Source organism: Periplaneta americana, chromosome 8 (genome assembly GCF_040183065.1).
Source record: "Periplaneta americana isolate PAMFEO1 chromosome 8, P.americana_PAMFEO1_priV1, whole genome shotgun sequence".
NCBI classification, from domain to species: domain Eukaryota; kingdom Metazoa; phylum Arthropoda; class Insecta; order Blattodea; family Blattidae; genus Periplaneta; species Periplaneta americana.
In genome coordinates this window covers 135,396,004-135,420,609 of record NC_091124.1, presented here as the reverse complement: position 1 = coordinate 135,420,609, position 24,606 = coordinate 135,396,004, and the positions used below count along the sequence as shown (strand labels likewise).

The following is a 24,606-nucleotide window of genomic DNA, read 5'->3' as shown; positions in this document are numbered from 1 at the left end:
CGGTAGTGAGGCAGGAGAGGGGAGGACAGTCTACGAGACAGATAAAATACATTTGCTTGCTTGCTGCTGAAGATACCTAGGCAAGAATAAAGAAGTGTATACAGTATTTGTGGACCTAGAAAAGGCGTTTCACAGAGTGGATTGAAATAAACTGATGGGGGATCCTGAAGAAAATTGGCGTGGGTTGGAAACGGAGGAGGCTGTTCAGTAGCCTTTGTATGAAACAAGTCAAAGTCAGGATATGAGAAGAAATGTCAGAAGGAAGTGAAATAGAGAGTACAAGGATGTCCTTTATCGCATACCCTGTTCAACGTCTACTTGGAGAATTTAGTGAAGAACTGTTTTCAGAACATGGGAGGAATGATAGTAGGAGGAGGAAGAATAAAGTGTGTAAGATTTCCTGATAATATGGCATTGTTAGCGTTAGCAGAAGAGGAGACGATACTAAAGGATATGCTACTGGAACTAAATGATAGATGTGAACAGTATGGAATGAAGATAAATGCCAACAATGTTAATGTTAATGTTATGTTTTATTTAACGACGCTCGCAACTGTCGAGGTTATATCAGCTGGTATGCCGGAATTTTGTCCCGCAGGAGTTCTTTTACATGCCAGTAAATCTACTGACTTGAGCCTATCGCATTTAAGCACACTTAAATGCCATCGAACTAGCAACCTTGGGCGTAGAAGGCCAGCGCTATACCAACTCCGCCAACCAGGCCGACTAAATGCCACCAAGACGAACATCATGGTCATAGGAAGAAAAATAAAGAAGGTAAACTTGCGAATTTTAAATGAAGCAGTAGAGCAAGTGGACAGCTTCAGATACTTGGGAAGTGTACTATAAGCAGTAACAGGAGAATAGCAATGGCAAAGGAAGCTTTTAATAGAAAAGAAGCATCTTCTGCGGAACTCTGAAAAAAGAACTAAGAAAGAGACTAGGGAAGTGCTTTGTGTGGAGTGTAGCATTGTATGGGGGCAGAAACATGGTCATTACGACGAAGTGAAGGGAAGCGAGTAGAAGCATTTGAAATGTGGATATGGATAAGGATGGTGTGTGAAGCGGACAGAGTGAAAAACGAAGCTTTGTTGGAAAAAGTGGATGAAGAAAGAATGATGCTGAAACTGATTAGAAAGAGGAAAAAAAATTGGCTGGATCACTGATTCAGAAGAAACTGCCTTCTGAAAGATGCACTGGAGAAGAGTTTGTGGCAAAGAAGATATCAGATGATAGACGACATTAAGATATATGGAACTATGAGGAGACAAACAGGAAGACAGAAAATAGGAAAGACTGGAGGATGCTGGGTTTACAGTGAAACACCTGCCCTTGGACAGAACACTATGAATGGATGTACACAGACGAAGAAGAATGCGATTTATTTATATTTTTGTGGATCCATACACCTTAACCTACCATATCCAATGGAAAGCGCTGAAAATAAATACCGAACAATGTTTTTGTAACTGTACATACAACTGAAGCATCGACGGTCAGGTAGCTAGCAGTTGGCTATGGGGCAGCAAGAGAGCACTAGGGGACCCAGGTGTCTAGATAAGTTGCGCGAACAGTATGCATACGTGAATATAAACTTTGAATTTGTCCATTATCTGTCTCTAAATGCGAGTTACAACAATGGAATTCCAGAAGTTTTTATGAAATCAAAGAGCCATATGTCTGTAACCATTCGAAAACGGACCCATATTCATATTAACTTCTTGACTCAGAATGACTTCAGAATTCACATCCTAAATTTTTTTACCTTTCGTCGTAAATCACCCTGTATAACTGGGCCCTGTAAGACGATACAGTAACACAATAACCCCACGCAACTGATTGTCATATCACACCACACATTTACAGAAAATTTCTTGAAAATGCCTCCACAATGACATGTGGGATTTTTTTCGAACCACTGATGTGAGTTACGAGTGTTATTGATACTGTCACGAGTGAAAGTGGTTTCATCAGTGAAGAGTAAAAAGGGATTACTCAGCGATTTACAAGTAGCCAATGACAAAATTCCAATCATCTACCTTCATCTCCTGCTCGAAGGTGTTGAATCCACTGTAAATGATAAGGATAGAACCTATGGATATGTAATGTTCGCCATACTCTTGTATATGGAAAACCAATACATGCAGAAATTCTGCATGTGCTTGTTGCAGGACTATGTTCTACCAACTGAATAATGTCTTCTACTTCATTCACATTCTATTCATTTACACCAGGCCTACAGAACTTGCAAAGTAGGGGAACTATGACGTCAGCCTCACTCCACTTCTATTGGGGATGATCGACTTCCGCCCCGAGAATGAATGTTGATGCAGCCGAGTGTAATTAGAACGCCGTGGCCGCACAGGTAGAAAAGGTGGGTGGGGAAAAAAAGGGGGAGGAAAGCAGTCGCTCTCAAGAGCTACAGTTCTGCAGGCCTGATTTACAAGTTCAGATCAAATATGACTGCTGAGCACTGCACCAGTCTTACGCAGTTTAGTGAAAACACGAGTAAACACTCTTGAATCTGGAACTCTGCAGTTAGGAAATCATTTGCCGTATTCTCTACAAGTAGCAACAATGTTTCCATTACAAAACCCATACAGAAATACCATATCGGCATATTTAGCATTTGTAAATACACGTGCATGCTTAAATGATACAGTAGAATTGGCCAATAAATCACAATCACAGTTGAAAAATTCAATTAAGTAAACTAAAGCACAACTTCACAACTTGATCTTCAAAACAAAAATAACAATTGATAAATAAGCCCATAGCAACCGGAGTAGCAACACATGAAATGAAAATGCATTGAACATAATCATTTGTCTTTGCTTAACACCTTCTTGGGTTACATTCTAACAGCTATATCTCTGTACCCAATAAAAATTGGACACATGCTTATATGAACTTTTTTACTCATAACAGTCCATATTGTTACCCCCTAAAATATTTAATATTCCTCCTGAAACACCCTGTATGTATATAATGCTGTGGATTTCACAACAAAGTTATTCTCTTTCTTGCTTCCCAATATTTTGATGTTAGATCATGATGCGTGCCTTCTTAAGAACTTCACAGATTTCTATATGATACATATCCATCTCTGTTTCCTGATGACAATAATTAATTTTAATATATTGCAGACATAAGCATACTGTTAACAGAATGACTAGTGTGTCCTGCTGGAGATACAGATTCAAATTCCATTTTAGTTGAAGTGAAATTTTTGATGGATACAGATGGTATTTGGGCAAGTTTTTGCGAGATGTTCCATTTGTCTTGTCCATTAATCATCATAATGCTGATAAAATGTAAATTCACCTCTTTCAGTGACTTCACACAGGAAAGTGACCTGCTTATTTGATACAGTATTCCAAAAAGAGCTGCTTGATGCCAAATGACCAAGAATCAAAATATCCATAATTGAAAAATGAAATATATTATTACAGTACAACTCCAATTTTTCATTTTAATCAAAGGGACATGGTGAATGGTTAATCGAAATAAAAAAGACTATTCATCATAGTTATAAGTTTTTATGGACTTAAACCTAAATTATGCATTTAAGATGCTTCATAGTTGACCGCTCGCCTGTTTTAATCAACAGGACATAATTGAAGAAAAAGGATAATCATTGTTATAAATTTTTATGGACATATATCTATGTAATGAATTTAAGATGCTTCATAGTCTGCCTCTTTCCTGTTTTAATCAATGGGATTTAGTGAACCGGTAATCGAAAAAAAAAAAAACTGATAATCCTTGTTATGAATTTTTATGGATTCTGATGCATTTAAGATACTTCATAGTCGGTTATTTTTCTCCACTTCCTTATTACCTGTTTTTTATATCCATTGTAAATTAAGTAATTACTAAGAAATACTCTAGCAAATAGATGCAAAGTGAATTTTTTTGTTAGTTCAAAGCAGTGGCGTGTGGTGATAAATAATCCTGGTGGTGCACAAATATTTATTATGATTATGATTATCATACTATTATTATTATTATTATTATTATTATTATTATTATTATTATTATTATTATTATTGGTACTCACTACGACATAACTATTAATATATGTTATATAGGTATAGATTTACATAATTTTGTTAGTCAAGAAATTGCAGTTAATCAGTTTCCTATGTAGGTCCAGTAATAGCAAAGTAAAGTGTTCAATTTCTATGCAGCACACCGTAAATAATATTGTTTTCGCTATATTACGTTTTATAACACAGTTCACATGTTCACAAGCATTTGATACGTGTGTCGTTTCATCAGCCTTAACTGCTAAAAGTCAGCAGCTTTCATTATCTCTTTGAAATCTCATCATGGCATCATCAAAATGGCTTCAAGGATTTCGTGCTGTATAGTGTTTGATGTGCTTTCAAACACTGCTCCTCTTTCCAAATGTTCCTCAAGAGTGCGTCTAATTCAGAACTAAAATTGACGAGGCCAAGAAAAATACTAGCGTTTAAAGATGAGTTTCCGTCTTCGTGACCTCTTAAAGCCAACTCAGAAGCTCCACAAAACTGCACGCACTTATCTGTTCTTGGTAACTTTATCATTGTGAAGTTCGACAGTCTCATTGAATCCAATTGTGTCTGTATGTTTGTTTGACCCAAAATTGCTAATTTAACATTATTGTTTAGTGTGCAGCTGAAGAATCGTGTTTTTATTTCTTTCATTCATGTGTTTCAAATCAATCATACCTACAGAACGATAATCAAAATTATTTAGTTGCTACGCACAGTCCTAAATTCAAACAGAAAAATAAATAAAATTCATAACTCGTAGCCTACTTGTTTTTGTCAATGAATGTTCGTCGCCAAACAATAGGCAAGGAAAACAAAATACGGCGTCTTTTATATTGCAGCCACATATTGTATTTTTCGTAAATCCGAATGTTGAATTTTCTTGTCACTTCTCTATTACTGTTCTTCGTCACTTATAATTTTAATTCCTGTGTACGTCTACCCATCTTCTTTATTTTTATCTTTTCGTGTAAAGTTCTTACAGAAAATTACATATTTAGAAGATTTTGCACACTATTATTCATTGCAATATTTATGATAGAACGGGCCAACAGCTACTGCAAACAGCTTGAGAACACATCTGAAAGTGCTCCTAACCCCTCCTACGCACACTGTACTGGCTCCCTACCATGCTCCAAAGCCTGCCAGTGAAACAGTACTACTGCGCATGCTCCAATGGAACAGTGTGCCGCAAGTGTCGAGCAGTAAACGTAAGTCCCAGACGTCAACAAGACCAGTACTCATTCAGTGTTATTTTTACATTGTATTATAATAAAGAATTATGTCGCTCACATAGTCTATTGCAGCTCATTGATATAACTTTAAAAACATGTGTTAGTTGAAGAGGTGGTGCACTGCTCCTGTGCTCCTTAAGAGAAATCGCCACTGGTTCAAAGGCAGTTAAAGTGTTTATTTAATATTGACAGAGAACCAAACGAAAATTACATATGTAACGAAGTTACACTGTCATAGTAGGCATAAGTCAGATAGTAAACAAAAATGGTTGTAAGTCATTACTCTCACTACTATGCACTGCTGAAAAAATATTGTTCCCTTTTAGGTGATGGATAATCCGCAGAATGGTTAATCTGATGATAGATAATCAAGATTCTATTGTATCATTGATTAAAGTCCCAAAATTTTATTTTATTTTATTTTATTTATATATATATATATATATATATATATATATATTTTTTTTTTGCAAGAACGAGTTTATGTTCCACAATTTTTTTTTCAATTAGATACTATTATATATCATCTTGTATCTCATAAAATTTCAAAATTGTTGCTTAGAATACTTTATAAGATGCAATCTGGGAGAGACTGTATACTTTATATTAACAAAAGTTCTTGGTTATGAGCAAAAGATTTTTTTTGTTCCAAATGTACCTCACACAAATACAAACACCCATAAGCGTTTGAAAGCTTTTGCTGTCAAGATTTGTATGAGGCCAGTAAAATTAAGGCAGATGAAAGCCCTTAACATAGTGTCTTTATTAAAGTCAGAAGTCTCATATAGATTTATGCGACTTAAAACATACTTTTCACTGAGTAGAAAAATGCGGTTCTTCTTGACTTAATTTTCTTTTATCCTTTCAGAGAGGATATGAATTCCCCTCCTCAGAAATTAAATTTTTTAGATTCCAAGAATATATTACAATACAATTACTCTAGCATGACAGAGCTGTATGCTTGTCCAAGCTTGTGAAGCTCACATTTGCAGTGGTGTGATAGCTGCACTGGGAACTAGTCATTTTTGCTCCGCCCATACATATATTGTGAAGTATCTCCAACAGTTAGGAGTTAGGAGTAATTTCATTTCGTATGACGAATTCGGGTATGTACTGCTTTCTTTTAATAGAATTTCATTGTTCGTGAAAACATGTAAAAATTATGCAAAATGTTCTTCATACTAAAACTCATAAATCAATATTTGTTGTGCACACTGTCATAACGACTGAAATCGATGTGTATGAATTTATGCATTTGAAATCGACAGTAAGGAAACAGTTGCCTTCAAGCTCAGTGTGTCAGGTAATCCAAAAAGGTATACCGGTACCTTGTTTATGTTCTTGGATTGCTTGAATTAAGAAATGACTTTTTAATTGTTCCAATATAAAAAGTGTGCTTTAATAAAATGTTTGGTTTCCATTTTCAAGTCGGCTTCATGTGCTAACAAAAATATGAAGTTCCTGTGTTTCTCTAACATTGAATTTTAAACTGGTTTGTTGACAATTGGGACTTTCATAACCCATTCTATTTTGTCACACATATAAATAGTAGTGATGTGATTAAAGGCATAAACAAAGAAACTGGCTTTAAAACTACTGCCCATTCCTCTCTCAATTTTCTTTCTTCTCCTTCTCTCTCTGATCTCTTTCTCAATGAATGTAACGTACAGTATCCATTTAGGCCAACTTCATAATTATGATTCTGCTGAACACATCTACAAAGTTTAGTAGCTTACAATTTAAACACTGACTTGTTTGCACTGAGATAGTGCATCTTATGCTTTGTATTAAAGCATAAAATTAAAATACAATCGAATACTGATTTCTTTCTTATATTTGTGTAAAAGTTTAACTTAAAAGATCGAATATTGACATGTGTTGGATTTTAGAATTTACTTTTAATTCAGAGTTCTATGCTTTTTTTCCCATACTTAGATTTATCCAAGTTAATACAAAATAATTTTTTTGGTGCATTATAACAATTTGCAAAAAGTGCTCGTCACTGAATCTAATTCGACTATAGTACAACAGAAACCAAATATCATATGTCCTGCAAAACATTCGTGTCTAGAACAGTTGTTTGGAAAACTGTATAAAAACGTACTCTTCCTTATGAAACAATTTCATGTGTGAAACACTTGTATTATTTTTGTCTACTTTCAAATTATACGTTTCTAAAGGAATATCTCTTAATGAATTTCATTGCTAACGATTATTTTGGAGTATTTTTATATAGACCTAAGTAAAATTTCTTGCTAGGTGATAAAGTTAACATATATCATGAGCAATGGTTAGTATAAATTTACTGTAAATGACAAGAAAGTTACAGGAGTATCACAGCATACATGATTCCTTAGTTTTGCAGCATCATCCGACTATGCTGAGATTGCTGAGTGCTCTGGCTGGTTGTAGTGGCTCTACACTAGCAATGCTGCTTGGATCTGCTGCACCTCCAGAACAGTTGATTCTGGGTGAATTTGGGGAACCACTATCTGTTGGAGATGCTGTGTTCCAGCTATTGGCCATGCTAGCCCGAAAAGCCACATCACCACAGTTGATCCTGAGGCCTTTATTTGACTTTCTTTCTTCAGGTACATTGTATTATTAATGTGATCATAATTCCTTGTAACTGAATAGAAACATATACAGGATGTCTACACTGAAATGCTCTATTTTCAGTTTGCTCCCTATACCAAACAAATAAAATTAAGAAAATTTTATTCACAAATATAAGTTGTATGAATTATTATGTTCTCCCCCCCCCCCCCAAAAACCCAAAAAAAAAACTACTTCCACGTGTGCCCCTGCAATGACACGAAGAATGTCTAGTCTGTAATTGATTTCCATCCAGTTCCGCTGCAACATGTTCGGAGTGATAGTACCAATGGCTTCCACAATCACCCTGTCCTTCAGTTAGCCCCAAAAAATAAAATTCAATGCTGTGATGTCGGGAACGTGAAGGCCAATTCAGAGGCCGGAAAACATTATACTTTACAGAAATGCAGGATTCTGGTCGATTTGGTGAAGCATTTCACAAGCAAATTCATACTGTTTTGACTTATTCTCTGGCTTTATGGCCTGCAGAATCTGCAGCTTGCATGCGTACAGATGCAACCTCTTTCTGAGAACCTTATGGACAGTTGCTCATGGCATCTGAAGTTCCCGTGAAGTCTGACAAATTGATTTGTGTGGACTTCGTTGAAACGCTTGGTGGACATTCTCTACTTGTTCTTTGGAGACACTCCAGCCCTCTCCATGCCATTTCAATATATTGCCAGTATCCAGAAACTGTCTATGCCATGTGTCTGATGCTGCTTTGTTGTAAACACAACGAAACTCCCTTTGCACCATAACAATTCTGAGTACCAAACCACAATTTGTGCCTTCTCCTGAAACTGATGCCATTTTCACACTGATAGACAACAGTGCTAAATGTTTGTAGTGAAAAAATTCAGGCAGCATCTTCAACTCCTGTACCCAATGAACAACTCAGAAAAAAAAAAGCATTTACTATTTTTTAAATTCTCAAAAATAGCGCATTTCGGTGTACACACCCTGTATCTTTTTTACTAATGGCGGGTACTTGACTGTTCGCCATTCAACGATATGAAGCCAGTTCTGTAGACCAATTTAGTGACAAAGTCGTTGTCCAGGGTGCACCAAAGAAGGCTGGTTTTCGCTACATCCACAGTGACATGAGATGATTTTGAAGATTTGTTGGGATGCCACAGGAGAACCGGAGCTCCTAGTGAAACCTCGTTTGTTACACAGACCATGGGCTTGTCCAACACAAGTTATAAATCGGGGGGGTATGCCGGGGATTGAACCCAGGTCCACAGGTTTATAAGTCCAGCACTCTAGCCACTAGACCACCACTACAGCTAACTGAATAAATATTCATATCATTAAAAACTGATGATGAATTCATTGCTTAAGAGAATTCAGTATGTACTTTGTAATACAGACTCATCTTTAAGTCGCCCCACAGTAGTGGAATAAGAGAGAATTCGCTAGTTACGAGAAATGTAATGGTAACCTGGTTATGTGTAAGTGTCTTCAGTGGAATCAACCATTCATGAATGATCGCAAAACCTTATTGTTGTTGTGACAGTAACTGACTGGTTTGTTTAGATTTATATAAAATACTGCCAGTGATATTTAATTGTTTCCATACTATATCCAAGGCCAAATTAAACAGAATTGCAGATAATCCATCTCCCTGTCTTACACCTGAGGTAATATCTTCCTATCATTACTCTTGCTTTACTGTTCTCAAAGGTCATGTTTACAAGTCATATGGGTTTTGTTGGTATATTATATTCCTTCAACACATTCAGTAGGGATTCTCTATTTATACTATGGAAGGGGTGTTTGAAATCAATAAATAGTATATATTATGAAGAGGGGTGTTAAATTCCTGACACTTTTCCATTATTTGACGTATTACAAATATTTGCTCTGTTGTACTTCTTTCCTGTCTAAATCCGCATTGAGAATCTTGCAATATATTCTCTGCAAATTTGTTTACTTTATTTAAAATAATAGTGGAGAGAACTTTATATATTACATCAAGTAACGTAATACCTCTATAATTTTTACATTCGGTTATATCGCCCTTTTTAAATGTTAGGCATTTGATACTAGAATTCCAATCTTCAGGCATTCTTTCATTTTCCCAAATAGATGTAATTAACGCATGAATTTCTTTTGTGAGACATCTTCCTCCATGCTTGAAAAGTTTTGCAATTAGTGAATCTTCTCCTGGTGCTCTGTTGTTTTTTGTTTCTCGATTGCTATCTGGACATCAGGTTCATCTGGTGGTTCAACTTCCTGATCTGCAGTTATGTATTCTTTATTTCTTTGATCATATTCCTCTCTTTCTCCATTTTCTTGTACTTCTTGGAAGTGCTCTGCCTATCTTTTTATAATATCATCCTTGTTGCCTATCAGTTCACCATTTTTGTCTTTATATACACCAAGTCTGGGTTGAAAGCCTGTATTCATTTTCTTAACAGCAGTATAAAACTTTCTAGTATCATTTTGGTTATTCAGTACTTCAATCATTTCAATTTCTTTTTTTATATAATTTTTATTTTTATCCCTAATAATTTTGTTTGCTTTTTCCCTACGAGAAAGTCGGTAATATTGCAAAACAGGCAACATATTTGCAACCAAGACCTCTTCAAGTGATATCTCTATCCAGTGCTTTTGCTTCAGTAAAGTCTCATTATACAAACCTATGGATCAACAATTGGCTCTCTTCTGACAAAGGAAAAATTTTACAGTCTGTACAAAAGAAACCAAATGACCTGGAAATGTACAAAAACTCGCCCAGACATGTTCAAGCATTTTTAACAAGAGCCAGAACAGGTCACATTGTCACTCAATTGTATCTACACCGATTTCAAATTTCTGATAAGCCTACTTGTCTGTGGTGTAATAATCATGATGAAGATCTAGAACACATTCTTCTATACTGTCCATCCATAAACCACAAAAGAAGTAAATCAAAATCATCAGTACCAGTTGCAGAAGACACAGCCCTGCAGTATATATTGACTACACCCCACCTCTGGCTACTAGCAACAGACATCTATAATGAACACCGATCAAAATACCCCTCATTTCTCGTGAAAAACAACTGAATAGACTACAGTGGACTATAGTGGACTTTATGTTGTCAGCAAACAGCTGGATACATTAAGAAGATTGATTTTTTTCCTACTTTCCATGTCATGTCTCTTGTGCCAAGCATGTCTTCTTTTGTAACATATTTAATCTATCTGCATTCTTTTGCTGTATAGTATCTCTGCATTCTTGATCAAACCATTCTATATTTCTTGTCTTATTTTTTCTTCTATAGTTTCCTTGGTTGCTTCTAGTGCAGTATTCTTTTATTTTTTTTTCCAATGCTCATTTATTGTTTTATTTTCATTTTGTTCTCTTGATGATATTTCTTCTATTTTCGATTTTATTGTGTGTTGATATATTGTACGTTGTGTATCATCCTTTAATTTATCTATGTCCCATTTTTTACTTTCATGTGGTTTTCCATTTTTTATTGTAAACAGGTGTTCTCTAATTTTTGCTTTTACCATAAAATGATCAGAGTTACAGTTCAGTTCTCTCGCTGTTTTGACATTTATTATTGTAGAGCTGTATCTCCTGGATCAATTTGATTAACATCCTCTGTTCCATGTATTTTCCAAGTATCCTTATGTATTTTCTTGTGTTCAAAACATGTGCTCTTAATAATGAGGTTATGTGCTACAGCTAGTTGACTTAACAGTTTTCCATTTGCATTTGTTTCCAAATGTGTGTGTGTGTATCCAATGCCCACCCACTTCACTTGGGTGATTCGGGTTCCGCATACTGTGGATAGATGGCAGAACTGTGACCCATTTTCTAGTTATACATCACTTCGGCGGGTCACACTGTACATGATGTGTATCTGTGGAGAATTATGTCGTGTGCTAGGGTGAGTGTATGTGTGTTTGTATAAGTGTGGTGTCGGGAATGAGTTATGATGATGAAGATGAGGAAGGGAGAAGGGGAAACCCGGTGCTGGCATGTAGCCTACTCCTGTCGAATAACACCAAGGAGGCTGCCAGGCTTAACGTCCCCATCCGACAGACGAATCACTATCAACAGTGACATATGCCTTCTCTTCATGCACTGCGGAGAGATTTGGAATTTAACCCAGGCATATTGGTGTACAATCTAGTGATTAGAAAGTGTAAACAATACTGCTATATCTTTTAAGAAGTCTTCGATACCGATTTTAGCATTAAAATTGCCCAAGATTATTAACATGTCATAATCAGGTATTCTTTCACATTCTTTAGATAGTTGTGTGTAAAATTTTTTCTCATTTTCAGTACTGTCTTCTGTTGGAGAGTAGACTGAAATTATTGAACTATTTTTAAAATGACCTTTCAACCTTAGTTTGCACATCCTATCATTTATAGGCTCAAAACATAAGAAATTCTTACGAATTGTTGAGTCGATAATAAAACCAGTCTCACATTGTCCTGTTCTTATTTTTCTTCCACTATAGAACATGGTAAAATCCTTTTTGTCTATTCTTCCTTGGCCAGACCATCTAATTTCTTGTCGAGCTCAAATATTTATTCCATATCTTTTCATTTCATTTACAACTTCTGTCATTTTACCAGGTTTTACCTTTGTTTTCACTTTCCATATGACCACATTTACCATTCAATAGTTTTGCTCATTCTGAAGTAATAAAAAAATTTGTAATCTTACATTCTCAACGAATGATGCAGCAAGTGAAACTGGCTCTCATTTTTGTGTTCTATAAGAGGATGAACCCAAAAAAAAAAATCAGTTTCGATAATGCCTCCGCCTTCTACGATGTAATAAAATCCACAACAGTGCTTTCTCTTTGAAATCCATTTTGGTACTAGGCTTGCGGTGTGGTGTAGTTGTCTGTAATTGATATGGACTTCAAAGTTTTGGTCCGTGTGATTAAGCCGACCACAAACATGAAGTCCGCATGTGGTCGGTTCTGCCGACAGCACAACCATACAAAAAGTGCAAAATAATCAAAGTTGATGTCCGTGTGAGTTGAGCCTAAGTGTCGAAAACGTAATGTGTAATGAGGCTTGTGTCGAAAATATGTGACAAAAATTCCGCATGTCAACAAATGTATGACGAAAATGCCGGATCTCCTTTGCGAAATAGTGTATAATAGTGAATACTGAAGGATACGGCCAAACAGTAGTAAACCTAAAAGCTTTCAGAGTATTTGTTAAAAGAATTCGTAGCTACAAAAGATTACTGCTTGAACAAGTTGAAAGTAGTGTTGGTTCACTTCTGAGGAAAAAAGAAGAGAAACCAGATTTGAACATACCATGGTGCATATTGAATATTTCGATAAGGGTGTAATGTGTAAGATTCTCAAGTGTAATGATGAAGAAAAAAATTTTGAGCAAGCGAAAGAAAAAATTAAAATATTGTAACTGTTATTTCAAACAAGAATGTAACTTTTATTCAAAACTACAATAATCTCTTTCTACAATTTAATTTAAACACTCCCGTCAACAATGTGATTTCCACTCCACACAGCAACTCAGTATTCGTTATTGCACTCCACAGACGACAATGACAATTCACTTGGATCACTAAAAACAACAATGTACTGCTAATCTCAACTAATGTTCACAAAGCACTATTTACAAAACAAAACTGTCAGTTCTCAGATCACAGTTCATTGCCTTGGCTAGTTTGTCTAGCTCATTCACTCAAGTTCACAGTTTATCGAACCCAAGTCTTCCAGAGACAGTCCACTAAACTTCGAACTCAGGTCCCCCAACTGCAGTCCACTGCACAACGAACCAAAGACTTCGGATTCGCCACACTCTCCAAGACGCTCCCCCAGTTACGGACACACAGAAGCCGAACTTCGGTCTCAAAGCTGGCTTCACTGCTACACAAGACGGACTGGCTAGCTGTCCAAAAACTGCAACAACTGCTGTCAGCTCACTTGCGTCTCTTATTTATAACTAAACCATAGTTTCCAGAAAGTACGATTTCTACAGATGCCGGGGCGCCTTTCTAGACTTCTCTGGATTTCGCACCCCAGCTGCATCTGCTTACTTCCCCCCTCCCTGCTGCGGCCCAGCATGCCGCACATCGTCCCACACTGTAGCGACCAGCGTTTCGTCTCCCCTCCGCGCTGCGCCCTCAGCGCTCCATGGAGCTCGCTTCTGCCGGACGCGCACGAAGTTCCCTGAAGTGCCGAGAATTTTCGGCCTGCCGTCACATTGCTCCCTCCTTAGGAGTCCCTTGATAGGCCGCTAATTCATCCAGATGCACCACCATCATCTTCCCTCGGGGTTGTCGCTGGATGCGGTACACCACGTCGTTGATCTGGGCACCACGCGGTATGGTCCATCCCAGGCACGCTGCAGCTTCAGTGATTTTCCTTTGGTCCTGGTAGGTCGATACAGCCACACCAGGTCGCCCTCCTGGAATCCTGCAGAGTTGGCTAATCTGTCGTAGCGCACTTTCATCCTGTCACTGGCCATCTTGAGGTGCTCTCTGGCCAGTTGGTGGATTCCAAATTCTCGGTCAGTTCTGCCACATAGTCAGTCTCTGGCTGGTCGACGCTGGGTGGCGTGCCAAACAGCAGATCACAGGGCAGGCGCAGCTCTCTCCCGAAGACCATGTTTGCCGGAGTCATCCCTGTTGTATCGTGGACCGAAGCTCTGTAGGCCAAGAGGAACAGTGGGACTCTGGCATCCCAGTCTCGTTGATGGTTAGACACCACCTTCTGCAGGTGCTCTTCCATGGTTTTGATGAAGCATTTCACCATGCTTTCGAACTGTGGGTGGGGGGGAGTGGTCCTGGTTTTATGCACCCCCAGATGCTCGAACAGTTCTCCCATCAGGTTGGATTCGAAGTTGCGCCCCTGATGACTATGCAATTCCCGGGGCACCCCGAATCGGTAGATGAAGTTGTCAAGTAGTGCGTCTGCCATCGTCGAAGCCTCTTGGTTGGGAATTGCATACACATCTGGCTATTTTGTGAAGTAATCCATGGCTACTAGCAGGTAGCGGTTCCCTCGATCCGTGTCCGGGAATGGTCCAGCAACGTCGATGGTGATTCTCTCAAAAGGAGCTCCCACGTACTGCTGCATGGCTCCCCTACTGCGTGTCCTTGGCCCGCGACTGGCTGAACATGTGTCGCACCTTCGGCGCCATTGTTCCATGTCGGTTCTCTGATGCAGCCAGTAGAATCTCTGCCTTAACTGTCCAGCGTCTTGTTGGCTCCCAGGTGGCCTCCATTCACGTCAGCGTGAGTCTCCTTCAACACTTCCTTCACCTTGCTCCTGGGCAGGACAAGTTGTTCTATGCGAGTCCTTCCATCGCCCGACTCCCAAATCCTCTTCAGGATATTGTCCTTAACAATGAAGGAGTCCCATTGGGCCCAGTAGCTCTTGTAAGTGGTGCTACGGTTGGCGATATTGGCCCATACTGGTCTCTGGCCGGACTCCACATCACGCAGTAGTTGTCCAATGTTCGAGTCCTCCAGCTGCTCCCTCCTTATGGCGGCGTTATCCCATCCTGGACTTGGCTGGGCAGCAATTGCTCGGACTGCGTGGGCGCCATCTCGCTCTGCTACTTTCAGGCACGAGCGTCGTGATAGGGCATCCGCGTTGGAATGTTTCTTCCCTTGGCAGTGTTCCGAGGTGAAGTTGTACTCCTGCAGACGAACCCAACGGGCCGTCTGTCCCTCCAGATTCTTGAAGCCCAATAGCCAGGTGAGTGCAGAATGGTCTGTCCTCAGATGGAATTCCTGGCCATACAAATATTTGTGGAAATGCTTCAGGACTTCCACAATGGCAAGTTCTCTACGCGTGACGCAGTAGTATCTTTCAGGCTTGGATAGTGTTCGGTTGAAGTAGGCAATCACCCTCTCTTGCCCGTCCTGTTCCTGAGAGAGTACTCCGCCGATGCCTACGTTGCTAGCGTCCGTGTCGAGCGTGAACTTCCTTACAGGGATGGGGTATCCCAGTACAGGAGCAGTGCAGAGTGCCTCTTTCAGTGACTGGAAGGAAGACTCGTCCGTCCATTGGAATTGTCGTTTCTCCTCAGTCAGCTGGGTTAGAGGCTTAGCGATGTTGGCGTACCCAGCTACGAACCTTCTGTAATAAGTGTAGAGGCCGAGAAAGCGGCGCAACTCCTGTTTGTCCCACTGTCTCGGCCATCCTCTGACGGCTTGTAGCTTCTCCAGGTCCGTGGCCACTCCGATGGTCCCTACTACATGCCCCAGGTAGCAGACCTTCTTCTGGAACAGATGACATTTCTTCGGATTCAACTTCAGTCTGGCTTGTCGCAGTCTCTCGAACACTTTCCTCAGGTTCGACAGCTGTTTGCCGAAAGTCTTGCCGACCACGATGACATCATCAAGGTACAGAAAATAGGTGTCGTATGTCAGGCCTCTCATTACGGACTCCATTAGTCTCTGGAATGTAGCCAGGGCGTTGTAGAGGCCGTACGGCGTAACGGTGAACTGCCATAGTCCCTGGCCTGTAGAGAATGCTGTTTTCTCCTTGTCCTCAGGATGTAGCACCACCTGCCAGTATCCTGACTTGAGATCCAACGTTGAGAACCACTCTGCTCCTGCCAGGGTGTCCAAGGTGTCGTCAATTCGTGGAAGGGGAAAGCAGTCCTTCTTGGTGACGTTATTCAGTCTTCTGTAGTCCACGCAGAACCACAGGTCCCCATTCTTCTTCTTCACCAGCACCACAGGTGATGACCAATGGCTGTCGGATTCCTCGATGACCCCTCTTGCTTTCATGCCCTCCAGTTGGCTGTCAATCTCCCTCTGTTTAGCTAGAGGGACGTGTCGAGGAGGTTGTCTGATTGGGCGAGCATTTCCAGTGTCGATGCGGTGCTGAACTTTCTCCTTTTTCCCCCCTAGTCATTTTCGGACAGACTGAACACGTCCTGAAATTCTGTCAGTAGATTGTGTACTTTTCTTCTTTCTCCTTTGCTTAAATTCTCCGCCAATTCTCGAGCCAGCTCTTTCAGTGATGGGTCTAGATCTGGACGTGGTTGGTGATACTCCTCGTTATCTGGCAAAGACGTCACAGACACCACTGGCTCGACGCTACCTAGTACAGTTCCACTAGGCACCTCCTTGTCCCAATTGGTGACATTCAGGACCCTCACCGGTACCACCTTCTGGTTCGGGAGTAGGGATCTGGCCACATAAACCCCATCTATCGGAGTTGTTTGCGAATCGAGCAGGTTTCTTTTAGACTGTCCGTCCAGTCTTGCCATCACCACTATCTCGCAGCCTGCTGGGATTGTCACTTGATTCTCTAAGATGAATCTGCTGGCCATGGGTTGGTCTTCGACGTCCCACAGGAACACTTCATCCTGACCAAAATGGAGGATACAGCGCCGGACGTCCACCGTTGCATCGAAGATCCGCATGGCGTCGAGTCCCAAGATGACGTCTTCAGTGATATTGGCGACGAACACCCACATCTCCAGTCTCTTTCCCAAGGTCAAATCCAGGAAAACCTCTTTCTGGATGGGCAGGCTCTTGCCTGAAGCAGTACACGTAGCTCATATTGGCGCAGCGGCGTCCTCCCAGGTAGGCCACGCACGATTTCCGGTCTGGCGATGGTGAGCGACGCCCCGGTGTCTACCAGTACTCTGCATGGGCGGCCTCTTATCCATCCATCAACAATCAGCCCATCGTCGCGTCTTCTGTTAACCATCTTCAAGATCAGCCGAGGGGATGGTGATGACGGCTCCGACATTCCCCTCATCGCATCGGCCCCTTTTAGTTTTCCTGTTTGTGACCAGATCGGTCACAGTACCTCCTTAGGTGTCCAGATCGGTCACAGTACCTCCTTAGGTGTCCAGGTTCGCCGCAGGACTACCAGGTGGGCACTCCCCGTCTTCGTCGCTCGGGTGACTTCGGTTGACATTCCTCGACGTCGGCCGCCGCGACGCTCCTAATCCCGTGTGAAGCCGAGACGTTCGCCGTCAACTTGGCCCCCTCCATCCTGAGGGCCGCCGACAGAGCTTCGTTGATGGTGCGATGCTCAGCCAAGCGCAGCTGTTTCCTGATCTCGGGGTCTCGAACTCTGCTGCCAAAGGTGTAGGCCGCCTGTCCAGTGACGAAGTTAGGTGGTAGGCCCCTGAAGGCCTTATGGGCCAGTTTTTCCACCGCCATCTCATATTCTTGTATGGATTCGCCTGACTGTTGGACCCTCGTTTTCAGTTGGGTCCTAAATGCTGCCGCAAGTTGATGGTCACCATAACGTCCCTCCAAGGCCGCCATTATCTCAGCGGCTGTCCCTTGTTCTGGAACGTTGTGATTAATCTCCGACGCCTGTCTTTGAAGCGAGGTCAGCAGCTGAGTAGACTTCTCTGCTGGCATCCACCCATTATGTGCCGCGGTAGCCTCGAACTGGCGACGGAAAATCGCCCAAGACGTCGTTCCGTCGAACTTCGGCATCTTGACGTTCGAATGTCTGGCTGAAGGTGATGGCTCCGCAGGACTACTATATGGAGTCCTCAAATCTGTTGCCGCTTCTTGCATGGCCCGTCGAACCTCCTCGGCAACTATCTGTTTATGTTCTCTAGCCTGGCGATCCACTAACGCGAGTATGTGCTTGTTTTCTTCAGCATGTTGGTTCATCACCACACTCGTTTCCTCTTGACGACGTTCGAGAGCGCAAATTTTTCCGTCGAAATGGTCTACGTCCTGTCTTAGTTCGGCCACTGTCTCGTTTATAGTTTCAAAATTCTCATTTAGTTTGTCAAAATCGGCTTTAAGTTCGTCTCTCACGATGGTAACTATTCCATCTACTTGGGCCGAAACGCTACCGATTTGCATAGCGACGTCACTTTTATCTCCATTTTCACTTCACTTATGTCACTTTTCATCTCCCTGATGTGCTTGTTCATGTCTTTCATGTCTGCCTTTACTCCACTGATGTCGTTTTTTCACCTCACTAATATCGTTCTTCATTTCTGCTTTTACGTCACTTATGTCGTTCTTCACTTCACTGATATGTTTGTTCATTTCTTTGATGGCTTCCAGGATCTGCTGTAGGTTCTCCATTGTGTCAACAATATCTCGCTTCTGACACCACTTGTAACTTTTATTTCAAACAAGAATGTAACTTTTATTCAAAACAACAATAATCACTTTCTACAATTTAATTTAAACACTCCCGTCAACAATGGGATTTCCACTCCACACAGCAACTCAGTATTCGTTATTGCACTCCACAGACGACAATGACAATTCACTTGGATTACTGAAAACAACAATGTACTGCTAATCTCAACTAATGTTCACAAAGCACTATTTACAAAACAAAACTATCAGTTCTCAGTTCACAGTTCGTTGCCTTGGCTAGTTCGTCTAGCTCATTCACTCAAGTTCACAGTTTATCGAACCCAAGTCTTCCAGAGACAGTCCACTAAACTTCGAACTCAGGTGCCCCAACTGCAGTCCACTGCACAACGACCAAAGACTCCGGATTCACCGCACTCTCCAGGACGATCCCCCAGTTGCGGACACACAGAAGTCGAACTCCGTTCTCGAAGCTGGCTTCACTGCTATACAAGACGGACTGGCTAGCTGTCCAAAAACTGCAACAACTGCTGTCAGCTCACTTGCGTCTCTTATTTATAACTAAACCATAGTTTCCAGAAAGTACGATTTCTACAGATGCCGGGAAGATGGGGTGCCTTTCTAGACTTCTCTGGATTTCGCCCCCCTCTCTGCCACGGCCCAGCATGCCGCACGTCGTCCCACACCGTAGCGACCAGCATTTCGTCTCCCCTCCGCGCCGCACCCTCAGCACTGCATGGAGCTCGCTTCTGCCGGACGCACACGAAGTTCCCCGAAGTGCCGAGAATTTTTGGTGTGCCGTCACAATATTATATTAGAACAAGATTTTGAATATGAAATAAGATGCAGGAGAAGAATATTAATTCCTTTTATAAAGGCTGCAAGAAAAAATATTTCTCTAGATTATGCAGAGACAAGTTAAAAATAAATTGTTAGATGTTTGTTGTTGAATTCTGTTTAGAAAATTTTAACCATGCAGAGGTAAGGACAAATGAAAATGAAAAGAAAAGAGTTCTGAAAGAGGACATAGGCATCATTGTAGTAAACATACGATGGAAGAACAAGTTGAAAAACTAGAAGGAGCAGCTAGAGTGGCAGAGGGAGATGATGTCAGTAAGTGCTTGAGGAGGAAATATGACATTGGGATAAAGATATTACAGACGTCACTCACGTCAGTCAAGGGAGAGCTGAGAACAGCAAAAAGACCAACAATATGCAACAATCTACAGTGAAACCAGTAGGAAGGAGGAAAGTGGGTCAACAGGTATAAAGTAAATCGAGGGAAGAGGAAGAGAGTAAGAAAAGAAGACTAGATCCTACAAGAACAGGGGATGAAGAATTAATGATAACGTCAACGAATATGGGTACATCAATGGGAAGAAATAAAGGGTAGAAAAATTACAACTTAAGATGTTGGTGCTTGAGAGACAAAACAGTGGCAAAGGAAGACGAAACATAAGAAAAGTGATATAGGTGTCCAGAAAGTGATAGTGAAAGAGGAAATTGTAAGAAAGTTGAATAAAATGATGGAAAGATGAGGGAATAATACTGAAAAGGAAAGAGAAATATAGTAGACAGGGAGTGATGAAAAGTAGTTAGTGAATGAAAAGGAGTAAGGAAACTAAAATTGAGGATGAAGTGAAACTGTAGAAAATAGTGGAGCTGTAAAATATATAGAATAGATGAATAAGTCAACAGTGAACGACAGTGATTGAAGTGATACTCCCGCTCGACATTTTTACGACTAGTTTTGTTGGGATTATTTGATCTTTTATAAGTCATTCCATCAGGATTATTTTTCCATTTTTGTCGATGTTTGTAATATTTAACGGGTGGATGTTCAGGCTCTTTACATCTACTAATAGCATCCTTTAAAAAGGTGCAATAACTATGTACAGTATCATCAAATGTGACTAGTTGCAGGAAATGGGACATAAAGTCGGATTTTTCATTTTTTTTTTTTTTTTTTTTTTTTTTGTAGTTTAAAAATAGGACGAAATACTGAGCATTTTTTGTAATTCATGGTTCTAGATGCTATAGTTTTTAATATATTACTTATTGAATATTGATATTACATTATGTTCTTTTCGAGAAAAATGCAAATTAAAGTTTTCATTTGCTTTCTTAGCGACTATAAGAAAGATTTATGTATTTAAGAAGCACTGTGTAAAACTACGTCCTAGTTTAGTATGTAAAAAAGCCTATAGGTAGCGCAAGATGTCAAAACATAGAAATGCAGTTTTACACCGCAAATTAGTTATTTTGTTCTCCTGTAAAATTTCCTTTCATGACTTTAGGTCCCTTTTCGTGCAACGAGTCACAAATACATTATTATTAGGGAGGTCCAAAAGTGCTAGTGATTCAAATTTGTGTTCCCATACCTGAAGGTCAGAGTCTTCATGTGTGTCTGCTGATGGGCAAGTCTCTTGGACGGCACGAAGCTGTGAGAGACTGAGTTATTTTATTCCTGTGTTCTTGAGGAAGGGAACGTGCTAAATGGCGGTTAATACTCTTAAAAAACGACCACATAATTCACATTTTGTTAACTGCTTAGGCGAATCATCCTCCTGGTGCAATGATGTCTCTGACATTAGATGTACTGAATGTAAGTTTGAAGTAGAGTCACTTATTTTGTTAGATGTGTACTGAGGCAATACATCAGCATCATCATTATTATGACTACGAGCTATATGAAGGTGCAGCCTCGGGCAATAAATTGCTTTTGACATAATTTACATTTAACAGAAGTTGATTTCTTTATCGGATTTGTTTCCATTCACAGAAATTTCGGATTATCTTGTCAAATAAAATATGTGGTTTCTAACAACAACTCCTACAATAAAACAAATGAAATTTAGCGTAAAAGTTCGTAAATCTTGATGAAAATTGTATCATTAAAAGAGAAATCAATATAACTGTCCAATTACAGTAAGCCACATTTTACTAATATTTGTAACAAATCATCAGCCGATGAACTTCACTTTAGCACAACACATATAATGATATTCATTATTATATCTAGAAAATATCCATAAATATGCCACATGAACTATCAAGGGCTCCTTGAATGCTTCAGTACCACCACCTCTTAAGTTTGCATTTTTTTTTGTTTTGTTTTTTTCATGTACATGTTTCATAGATTATTTTTCCTATCTTCCTCAATAACAACTATGTTAGATATTATCCTGTTTGTCTTGTGTTCCAGTAGAGCTTTGAAAATTTTTAGACTGTAATGTTGAAAGTTATCTTTTGTGGTGAGTTCTTTGCAGACACATTTGTATAAAAGAGTAAATTTTGAGGTTTCTGACGGTATCTTACATACTGTGTATGTACTACATTGAAAAATTTGACCAAAAAATGTAGTTATAGATTCTCTTATGAACATAATTTTAGTTGAATTGGGCTTAATCAATATCTCTTCTACAGGTAATACCAGTATTTCTGAGTGTGCTATATAGGTAAATCAATCTTCTTAATGTATCCAGCTGTTTGCTGACAACATAAAGTCCACTACAGTCCACTGTAGTCTATTCAGTTGCTTTTCACGAGAAATGAGGGGTATTTTGATCGGTGTTCGTTATAGATCCCTGTTGCTAGTAGCCAGAGTTGGAGTGTAGTCAATGTATACTGCAGGGCTGTGTCTTCTGCAACTGGTACTGATGATTTTAATTTTTTTTTTTTTTTTTTTTTTTTTTTTTGTGGATGGACAGTATAGAAGAGGCAAAGAGGCAAATATAATACCAAAAGGATTGAAGTATGGTGTCAGTCCAGTGCAGAAGCAAAATCCATTCTCTGTAATATAAAAAATGAGGCTAAATAGTACATTATGCAACGAGCCTGTAATGGTAGTAATTAAGACGCGAGTATGTTTATGAAATGAGCGCAAGCGAGTTTCATAATTTTCATATGAGCGTCTTAATTACCATTATAGGCAAGTTTCATACGACTTTTTATGCTCGACCATATTTCTAACTTGAAATTATTCATAAGTGTTCATGTTATTCCTATCTGACTGGGGAGCGGAACTGACCTTGTGCAATATCTCGTAAATTGTGAGATGTGCGCAGACGCGAAAGTATTGATTTTTTCCGAGAAACAAATGTCATTGACCTTGATATAATCTAGAGAGTAAAATAAACATTAATCTTGATATAACCTTGAAATTGATTTAGACATTGGAAAACGAGATGACAAATTGAATTTATTTGAATATTATTTACAATTAACGCTAATTATTATAGTAACAGAACAAAACCTTCTGCAACAGTATTGGATTTCCAGCCTCCGTGACATTTCGCTAGTTGTCTTTCGATTGCATATCCGAGAATAATCGATACTTGCGCTTTCATATTGCTACAATGGTGTTTTCTGATTGGTGGAACACCTGAACTTTAATGAATAGGTGTACTTTAATGAGGTCCATCAAAGGGCTGCTACCAGGTGTATAATTACTACATTTCGGCATGGTAGAGCATAAAAGAATAAATTCCATGTCTCATTGGGTAATACATTTAAAGACCGAGAATTAAAACAAAAAGGCAACATTAACGAAAAAGATAGACACTCTAAAAATTTTACAATGGAACTCTAGGTCTTTAAGAAACAAAATGAATTTATTAAAGCAAGAAGTTCAAGACAAAAAGTCTTCTATAATACGGATACAAGAATCTTTTCAGATTGATGATATTTTAAAATTTTACAAATTTGCTGACTACAAAATTTTTAATCTGTTTCGTGAAGATAGAGAGGATGGAGGTGTTGTTACCATGATCCACAACTCTGTTCATGTAATTGAATCTAAACAACAATTTAAAGGCCAAATTGAATACATTAGGACAAAATTATTACTTCAAAATAACATTTCATTTTCACTTGTCAATGTATATATACCTCCAGGCCTGAACCTAGTAATGGATGATATAGAACAATTGATCCCTTCTGATTCCAAGTTTATCATAGTTGGTGACTTTAACAGTAAACATCACATATGGAATAATGGACCTTCAAATCAATATGGAAACATAATCTACAAATGGTTACTATATAGGTAAAGATAAATATAGTAGTTTCTGCAATTGTTGACGTTAATACCATCTTGTTTCACAAATGTGATGTTTTTTTTTTTAATCCACACTAAGTTCACTTTTTTTTTTTTTTACAGAAAACTTATAAGCCACAACTGACTTCATTGTAAATATCGTTCTAGTTACTATAAATTAAATTGAAATTTAGAATTTATTATCCATTTTCTCTGAGACACTGATGGACCCTTGTAAATGTGCGTCTTTCGGGCTGTCTTCAATCAGAATATGTTTCTTGGTACAAGTGTGCAACCTCCCGTGCATTGCTGTTAGCCCTATCATACATGAAATGCATATCTGCATACTCTTTGTTACTGTAAGGTTCCATTGTAACTACAGTACAGCACAGTTGGCACTCCTCAGACAAGTGGTGTGACTGATACCTTTCTGAGACTGTGTACTGTATCCATCTATGGTTTGACTTAATTACAACTCCACCTCTCGGCAATATTCAGTTTTGTAAACAAAGAGCATAGGACCGCTTTTAGTGTGCAAGGAGTAAACCATGTGATGTTACAAACAATGATGTCAGTGGCGGCTTGTAACCATACATTTGTTTGCAGACCCATGTTTACTGGGACTTTTTTGCTTCTATTGTCGTGTACTTTCAACCATGTAAGTTTGCGC

The 24,606-nt window shown here is 39.4% G+C and overlaps 1 protein-coding gene across 5 annotated transcripts in view; it reads left to right on the top strand.

The window, feature by feature from the left end:
* Bruce (BIR repeat containing ubiquitin-conjugating enzyme) overlaps positions 1–24,606 on the top strand; it is a 571,194-nt gene that overhangs the window by 371,948 nt on the left and 174,640 nt on the right. For all 5 annotated transcript variants that reach the window (XM_069833681.1, XM_069833684.1, XM_069833683.1 and 2 more), the window contains one exon: positions 7,627–7,860. In XM_069833681.1, coding sequence (XP_069689782.1) covers positions 7,627–7,860 — 234 coding nt within the window. The remainder of the gene's footprint in view (positions 1–7,626; positions 7,861–24,606) is intronic.